The 9,184-nt window shown below is 44.6% G+C and overlaps 1 protein-coding gene across 1 annotated transcript in view; it reads left to right on the top strand.

Moving 5' to 3' along the window:
• The window catches only part of WDFY3 (WD repeat and FYVE domain containing 3), a 242,492-nt gene that overhangs the window by 193,282 nt on the left and 40,026 nt on the right, over positions 1–9,184 (top strand). Inside the window, exons 43-47 of the mRNA XM_045284341.1 lie at positions 1,752–1,857; positions 2,157–2,320; positions 4,307–4,455; positions 5,775–5,895; positions 7,281–7,366. Of these exons, the coding sequence (XP_045140276.1) occupies positions 1,752–1,857; positions 2,157–2,320; positions 4,307–4,455; positions 5,775–5,895; positions 7,281–7,366 (626 nt within the window). The remainder of the gene's footprint in view (positions 1–1,751; positions 1,858–2,156; positions 2,321–4,306; positions 4,456–5,774; positions 5,896–7,280; positions 7,367–9,184) is intronic.

Consider the following 9,184-nt stretch of genomic DNA (forward strand, 5'->3'; position numbering starts at 1 on the left):
GATCCAGTCAATATTGAATGAGTAACTCAACCTTACACAATATGGGGATCCAGTCAATATTGAATGAGTAACTCAACCTTACAAATATGGGATCCAGTCAATATTGAATGAGTAACTCAACCTTACAAATATGGGATCCAGTCAATATTGAATGAGTAACTCGATCTGCTGTGAAACTTGCTGAAGATGGACTCAGCAGAAATTCCAAAGTCTTAGCAAACTAGTACATGATCACGTCAACCAAAAACAGCACCCACGTTTCTGAATATTGTTTCCCATCATAATTCCTATTCTCGCTTTGATGATCATGACTGACTAAACCTTGCAGTCATTGCCCTCGTGTTTTTCCAAAAATCCCTAAAAATTTTTCAGTAATTGGACACAGTTTGAAATTGTCCAATTTTTTTGAAACTGCGTTATCAAACTTACTGAGATAGATTCAAAGCTTAGTCACTGCATATAAAAAAAACCGCCCACTGCTGAATCCAATTCATAGTGACCCTGTAGAGCAGGTGTTGGGCCTGTCCAGTCTGCTCGTCATATAAGACCCTCAAACTCATCATCACCCGCTAACATCCCACGCCTACCTCCTCAAAGAGAAGCCGTGCCAACCATCATAGGCTCGCGCACTCTCACTGCCATCGAGTACATGCCCGGGAGCACAGGATAGAGCTGACCCTCTGGGTTTTGATGAGAGTACTCCTTCAGAGTAGCTGGTGGTTTCAAACTGCCGACCTTGCAGTTAGCAGCCCAACAGGTGGCCACTATTCCACCAGCGCTCCTCTCGGCCATCACATCAGGGATGAGTTCATTAAAGGTGTGACCAGGATGGCCTGCAAATGATGTTAGAAATCTCAAGATGGTCCTCAACAGAAAAACGGTTCCCTACCCCTGCTGGATAGGGCTTCCGTAGTGGTAAATCTTTACCGGGACAGACAGCCTCATCTTTCCCCGAGGAATAGCTGGGGGGTTCTTCCTCCTGACCTTGCCATTAGCAGTCCCATGAGGAACCCCTACCCTACCTGAACTCCTTAATATTTGGGTCGCTGATGTTCCAATTATCTGGACCTCACTTTTCAAGTTTCTTAGATTAAATTATGAATAATAACTTTTGAAAACCCTACAGATAGTGCTAGCCTTACTGTTTGTTGTATTAATGCTACAAGGTGTTAATGCTAAGCATGGAAATGGATGTTTTGCTCATTAAACTAAAAACCATGCAGCTGTGAGTGTTTCTCCTCTTGCCATTGGGCAAACAGCACTTATTCATACTGCACTTCATGTATGGAAATAAGGGGCTTCTCCAAGGAAAACAGATCCTCTGGTACCTAATGTTCGAAGGATAAGTGGCTCACAGGGTGACTAAAGCTTTTCCCAAATGCTTCCAGCAACTAAAAGCAACAGCGGTAACATTTTGAGGGCACAACGGAGGAGCACTCTCCTCATGGAGCGTAGTGGGACTTAAAGTCTATTCAGAGTGCTTCCCATACATCCGGGTCTCACTGGTTACTATCAACGGCTGAGTCTTCTGAATGTAGGCATTAATCTGGAAACGAAATAATCTGTCAATGTAGAACAAATTCTGCTCTTTCTGTGCACTCTGAATCTATAACCTGGTGGTCTGAGAGCATGGCATTCAGGTAAGAATGGCCATCTTCCTGCTTGGGAGCTGAGACTTGAGAGGGTCGCCATGGGCCCTCCACCAGGGGGAGTCTCCGCTGTGTTTATAGCTTGCTCTTCATTTCTGACAGCTGGTGATATTTGCTCCTGGTGCCCCCCAGTGGCATCTCACCACAGTGCCATCCTCACCACTAATTGTGCTAAGCTCTCTGTTTATCGTCATCATCTGGAGCTTCTGTAGGCTTGACTCCATAGTAGTAAGCACAGTGCAAACCATTTACATGACTTATCTCCCTCGTCCTCAACTTCTAGATCGATCGTATCCCGGCCTCCGTTGCGTAGGTGAGAAAAGGGAGGAGAGTCAGAGCAGTCCGCATCCTTCCCGAGGCGATGCAACTATTGGACTGCAGAACGCACTGCCCCCTGTACCTGCCGGAGTGAGCTCAAATCGGGGATCCGTAGCAGTGCTCTGTGAGGGTAACCTTGCCAATTGCCATCCACAGAGTCACATGGCCATCGTGTTTACTGTACTGCAGGTCTGGTGAAGCCTCCCCTGAAACGCTCCCGCTCTGCCCCGGATGGAGGAGACGAGGAGACCCAGGAGCAGCCCCCAGACCAGCTGGCCGAGGGCGGCTCTGTGGAAGAGGAGGAGAAGACGGACAACGCCACCTTACTGCGCCTGTTGGAAGAGGGAGAAAAGGTACCGGCGTCTGCGCGTGCGCAGTGTCGTGACGTTACTTGTTGCCACGTGACTAGACCAGTTGTCTGTCTGGTGGTCGCAGACACATCGGGTAGTCTGTGATAGCCAGCTCAGGCTAGATTAGCTACCTCACTGCTATGCTTTTATAATGCCTGTATCACAGGTTCCCACTAAACTTATTTGGCCTATCATTCCTTACCCCAACCCCAACCCCCTTGCTGCCTTAAAAAAAATTTGCTCAGTGCAAATTTATCAAGCTGTGTGTGTATGAGATGAACACGGTGCTATATGTATACCATGCTGCAAGGGAGATAATGTTGAGTACATCAGGATTTCTCTCATCACATTGCATACACATGGCATTGCAGACTGACTTGCACTTGTATATTTTGACACGTTTTCTCATGTTTTCAATTTTTTAAGTCTTTAATGTCACTAGTGCAGTTTTTGCTCTGGTTGCTTTAAGTTTTAATAGCATAAGAAATAGCTTCAAACTGACATTGATTTGACATTTGTCTGACTTTGATTTAATTGCTGGTTTTGTTCTTTTCCCTTTTGACTCATGTCAAACTTAGTGTAAGCAAGAATTTTTGCTCAGAACTAAAGGCTAGCCTTGGAAAGGAAACAATACTTGCATTGAGAGACTCAGCAAGTCCTTCCTCCTAGGAGGAAAGTGTTACTTGGGCCAAGTTTGGTCCTTGACAAAGACCCACAGTCTGCCAAGCAGGCAGGATCCAGGTGGGAAGCACATAGGGATAGAGTGCCCACTTTCAGTACTGTGCGGTGTTCAAGAAGAGACAAGTGGGCAACCTGGACTCCCTCACATGTTTATGTGTTTGCCCTCAAATCTCACAGCCCAAGAGATATAGTTGAAATTTACAAATGAAAATGTCGACTGCCAGCAGACAAAGCCTACCTGGGTGAAATGGCAAAACTGGGAAGTCATTCAGGGCTGCCAGGCTCTGAGACCTTGTTGCACTTTGTATCTCTCCTGGCAGAGGGCACAGCCCTATTCTGATCTCTTTACCTGTACCCATCAATTCCCCTTCCTGCCCACCTTGAGGCATCTCACTTCCCCTAGGAAAAACTCAAAACGCAGTGCTCTTGAATCATTTCTGGCTTACAGTGACCCTCTAGGACACAGTAGAACTGCCCGTGTGTTTTTCCGAGACTGTAACTCTTTACGGGAGTAGAAAGTCTCATCTTTCTCCCATGGAGTGGCTGGCTGGTGAACTTAACTGCTGACCGGCCCGGTGCATAACCACTGCACCATCAGTGCCCCATTCCACTATGAAAGCAAGGACAAATCTAACATGCTTATCACTTAGAGAACACAGCACGTGTGTACCTGACCCATAGTAAATGCTCAGTGAATATTTGGAGAGACGGATGGATACATGGTGGATGGGTGGACAGATTGGATAGATTAATTCGCTAAAGTCTACTGTAACTCAGGCTCCAATCACAGCTGTCTGCTGTTCTAGACTCAAGCTTAATAGGCTTTGCTAAAGGGATGTCACAGCAGTAACATAGGGATTTCTTGCGCCACCACATGCACCTTCTATGTTTGTTTGCCAGCTGTACCCTTTCCCCAGTGAAGTAGTTTTGTAAGCGACGATCTTAATTATTCGTGTGTGTGTGCATTTTTACAGAAATTTAAAAACTGGTAAAATAGTGCATATGAAAATACTGAGCAGAGGGAGGGCGCTGTTGGCCAGCAGACGCAGGGTCCACATTCCTGGCGCACACATGCAGTGCCGTGGTGGTAAACCTCCGGGCCCATAAAGACCTGTTTGAAAACGCCCTGCTCAAGTTGATGGTGGTGGTGCTCGCACAAACCTTCTTCATGTGATTAAACCCTTGATGTGTGAATTACAGCTTCCGTGAAACTAATTTATTGAAAGAAAGCCTTCTGTTACCAACAAATAATAAAATAACTGGACGATTTTAAAACCATCCTAATGGATGTTCGTGGCTTCTTCCTAGATCCAACACATGTACCGCTGTGCTCGGGTCCAAGGGCTCGATACCAGCGAGGGGCTGCTGCTGTTCGGCAAAGAGCATTTCTATGTGATTGATGGGTTTACCATGACAGCAACCAGGGAAATCCGAGATATTGAAACCCTACCTCCAAAGTAAGTAGATGACAGAGAGAAAGAAAGTACAACGATGTTTAGAAGACAGAAGACCCAAATAGACATAGTTTTTTTCTAATTGTAATATTGTTATTGCTAATCCTTTGTGCATCTGTCATCTGTGAGGATAATACCTAGTTCAAGGTAGTAAACATTGTCTTGTTTATCAATGTGAAAATAATATGAAATATCCTTTTTATGCATTCATAGCCTCTGGTAGCAAGCTACTTAAAGTACAGTGTATACACGGATACGTCTTTTCCTGAACTTATAATGTGCTGTTTTCATAGACTTTCTGTGCACATCACGGCTGCAGAGAAAACAGGCTATGACTCACTACTTTAGTGAATGAAAGGTGAACCCCGCGCCCCTGGCACCCTGCAAGTGGTGACAAGCTTAAGCCGCTTTCCTGTGTTTCACTCCCTTCCCTCGTCTTCTGTTCCTCCCGTGATGAGGTGATCGTGGGTAATGGAAAATCAGAAGACAGACAGAACCGGAGGGAAGATAAGGGGCTTGAGATTTAGCAAAGCCGCAGGCCTTTCCTGTCTGCACCTTTATGGACTGCTTTTGGCAGCCAACAGGGCCGCATAGTGACTTTGGTGGGGGCCTTCTTTACAAAAATACCAGAAGTTGTGTTTTGCAGCTTGGTTCAGGCCTGCCTCAGGCTGTGGCAGGTTTGGTTCCAGATCACTGCAGAGATGTGAGGCCCAAGTGTTTGGTTGGCCCCGGCATACACTATCACTCTGCAGTCCATCCCACGTCAGCCAGTTTGAAATGCATCCAAACATGTCACAAAAAGGAAGTGCGCGCACACTGCCGGAAAAACGCGCATGCGCTGATGGGTACAAGGCAGCCACAGATCTGCCCTTTGTTTGTTAAAAACAAGCAGGTCTGTGAGGCACAGTAAGCTGGGTCTGCCGGTATAACGGGAGACACATTAGTACTCTCTTTTGAAGTATTTTCTCTACCTGAGCAGTTATTAAGTGTTAGGGACTCTTGCCATGGCCCCTGAAAGTATCGGGTACCAAATGGATACATTATCCCTGACTATATTAATGAGGTTTTATTATTATTATTGTATTCCTCAAAAGATGTTTTTAATTATACTCATTCGAAGGGCTTTTATTCCAAGTAACTAACGAATCATTCTTTTAGACAGTGTGTGGGTTTTTTGGTTTTGTTATTTTGAACGGAAAATTCTGATATATTTTTCCCTCTCACCTCCTGTTGATGATGCTGAAAAACCACACCGCTTTTGGGGCGGTGGATTGATCTCCAGTTTGTGGGTGTTTTTCCCTTTCTCTCTTGGCTGCCCATAGTATGCATGAGCCAATTATCCCGCGAGGAGCCCGGCAAGGCCCGAGTCAACTCAAGAGAACCTGCAGCATTTTTGCCTACGAAGATATCAAGGAAGTGCATAAAAGGAGATATCTCTTACAGGTGCATTGATTTAACGCTAAGCCTTTTGTTATGTTTCCTGGTTCAGAATATGTATGGTTTTAAAACTAGTGCATGTCATAAAAACCATTTATAGGATCTGCAGTCTTCCGTTCATAAACATGGTCCTCCCCTCACCGTGCATGGATAGATAACAGTATATGATGGATCTGTTTTTGTCCATGCAGTCTGTAGTCTGGGCACTACTTTGCTATCCATATTCCCATGGTATCCAAAACATCATTTTCATTGTCTTTTAACATAAAAATTGTATTTTTGCTATAATATGCAAATTCTCATTTGTAGAATTTGTTACAATGTCTTTATCTTGGACTCTGTCTTAAAGAGTACAGTGACTGAAATAAAATCAGATCTCACTGAGAGATAACCCTGTAATCTGCCTCCCAAGTACACTTTAGTGGCAAGATTCCAAATGTTGCTCAGTGGGAAAAGAAGTTCATGTTCAGAGTCAGACTGCTGAAGTTCAGACTTAGTCCCGCCACAGACCAGCACAGGACAGGGCACGTCAGTCTTTGTGTCCTTCTGTCCCCTTCTGTGGAGTGGGGCTAATGATGGCAACGAGCTCGTGGAGCCATGCTGGGCACTAGATGAAGTCAACACAGGACACGCTTCCAAGCTTTAAAGATAGCATATTTCTACAGTGATTTAGTTCATTGAAAAGCATTTCTTGAGTACCCAGCCATATGCCCCAGATCCGATTCTGCTGAAGAAAACAGATCCAATCCCTGTCCTCTAGACTGCAATTTCTAGCCATTCCTTTCTGGGATTTTTAAACAGCTCTAGCATTTCCTGGTAAACAAGATGCCCCTTATGACTTCCTTTAAAAAGAGACAGAAAAGTAAAATAATTATTTTCTTGTCATTTGATTTCTTCCCCAAGTCTCGCCAAATAGTTGCATTATTTTCTTTTGCAAAGCTAAGCTAAAATAGATCTAATTTGGTGCCCAAATTGCCATTTAAAGCTTAGTGAGTTAGCCTCCTTTTGTAAAATGGCTTCTACTTTTTAGTTTTTATCGAGACAAATATAAAATTGAAGTATGTATATTGTCATGAAGCATGCTAACATGGGTAGTAAATTTTTGTCGAGGTTTGTTACTATTTTTAAGTGATTAGGCTATTCTGCCATTATGCTGTTACTAAGGATTGTAATAACAAGTTGAGCAGACTAAAAGTAATCTGTTTTGTTTTTCAACCTAATCTGCGGAGAATTCATTAACTCTTAACATAAATTCTTTGGCTAGCTAATTAACTTCTTGAACAATGTAGCAATTCATAGTGCAAAAAAATAATGTGTAACAATGGCCTGATTTGGGAACTTCTATTTTTGTTTGCTTGCTTTTAAAACATTTTCCTCTCTGATGACTCCAGCCTATTGCTGTGGAAGTTTTCTCTGGAGATGGACGGAATTATCTCCTTGCTTTCCAGAAAGGGATTAGAAACAAAGTCTACCAAAGGTATTGTTGACTAGAGATGCTTTCTGTGCCCTCATGGGGCTAGATGGGAGTGCGGGTGGGTGGTTGTGACTGCTTCTGCCAGCCTGTCAAAGCTAGGACCAGGACAGGGAGTCAGTTGATCTTCTTTTAAGAAAACATTTATGGCCCAACCTCTCTCAACATGAATCTTCTGACTAGCTCTTAAAGCAGTGCTATTCAAAGCATTCTGATGTGAAATACCTTTTTTTTCCCATCTGGTAATTTAGAGTTCATCAAAAGGCATAGTGGTGCCTTTAAAAGTCAGACTTCATGGCAGAGAGAAGGACCCACTGCTTGTTTGCCCAGCCGGGAGGAGCTAAGTGAGAGAGCTGTCCTGCGCGCAGGACAGCTGGTATCTGCTTTCCCCTTCAGAGCAGCCTTCTAGGCTTTGCCTTCTTCCTGGTCCAGGTCCCGAATTGCAGCTATTGCTTCCTGAATAAACCACGTCGCCCTGAAATAACTATGCTTCCGGTTCAAATAGACTTCTCTGGTTTACCTTAAGAAATTATATTCACACAGGACTGTTCACTGGCCTTGGAAGGGCAGTTGAATACTGTGCATTCCTTTCAAAAGTAACATAGCCAAATAGAGCACTTAAATCTAACCTCTCCCTGGTGCTTGAAAGTATTTCTGTTCCAAGTGCAAATATTAAGGCGTTTTCAAACTGTTCAGGGGAATGAGAGGCTTTGCCTTCCTCTTTGAAGGGCGCTCTAAACCATCCCCCTGTAAGAGAAAGGCCAACAGGAGCCTCAAGACCATAATCTTTATAACCTCTTTGCCCTCAGAGGGGCTGGTGGGTCAAGCTCCTGGCCCTTTGCCTCGTAGCCACTGCTTAATGACCGCACACACACACCAGGTTTCCCTGAAGGTTGCTCTCAAAAACGCCAAACCAAGTTCACTACTATTGAGTCCGTTCCGACTCAGCGGGACTGGAAGACAGGTAGAGCTAACTGCCCTTGTGGGTTTCTGAGACTGCAGCTGTTTAGGGGAGAGGAGCGCCTCTTCAGTCTCCTAAGGAGCAGCTAGTGGTTTATAAGCGCAGGCCTGGCAGTGAGCAGTTCTCTGTGACCAGTGCCACCAGAGCACTTTGAAGAACACCCTAAATAGAGCCTGGCGATCCCTCTGGTAAGGGAAGTTTCCTCGTAGTTTCATGAGGAATGACTGCTGCCCAGCAACACTGCTCACGGGAACATGCATGTGAGCACATGGGAAATGAGGGTTCTTCAAATAAGTGCTTCTCTAGCTTTGTTTGTTGGAGATGCAAGACTCTTAGCTATGAGAAGCACTAACTGATAGTGGCTAAGATTCTTAGTGATGTCATTGAGTGTCTAAAGGTGATAGTGTTTATAAAGCTACGGGAATATATGCCTCTCATGACTACCTGGCTGTTGAGGAAATGAACATCCTTCTCTGAGAAATTTCTATGCAGATGCAGAATTTAAGGGCCATATCCATGCGAGGAATTTTCTTCATAATTCTACTCTGTCCTTAAGCGATTAATACTGGCCTTTTTACAACCATAAAAAGAGGGAACATTCATAGTGACGTTGTGAACAATTGTGAGAAAACCTGACACTGTGGTGTGAATGGTCTCTCTTTTATTTATTTGACCCCATCTGCTGAGTGATGGCTCTGCTCTGTCATCTCAGTTACATGGCGATGCAGCTGGGGCTCACTCTGCACATCTCCGTGAAGTAACCCCGTGCCTGCACATCTCCATGAAGTTACCCCGTCCCTGCACATCAGCAGAGCTTGAAGTTACCCTGTCCCTGCCCATTTCCATGAAGTTACCCCGTCCCT

The sequence above is a fragment of the Echinops telfairi genome, unplaced genomic scaffold (genome assembly GCF_000313985.2).
Source record: "Echinops telfairi isolate 266 unplaced genomic scaffold, ASM31398v2 ScPeMD7_7468;HRSCAF=8506_0, whole genome shotgun sequence".
In the NCBI taxonomy this organism is placed as follows: Eukaryota; Metazoa; Chordata; class Mammalia; order Afrosoricida; family Tenrecidae; genus Echinops; species Echinops telfairi.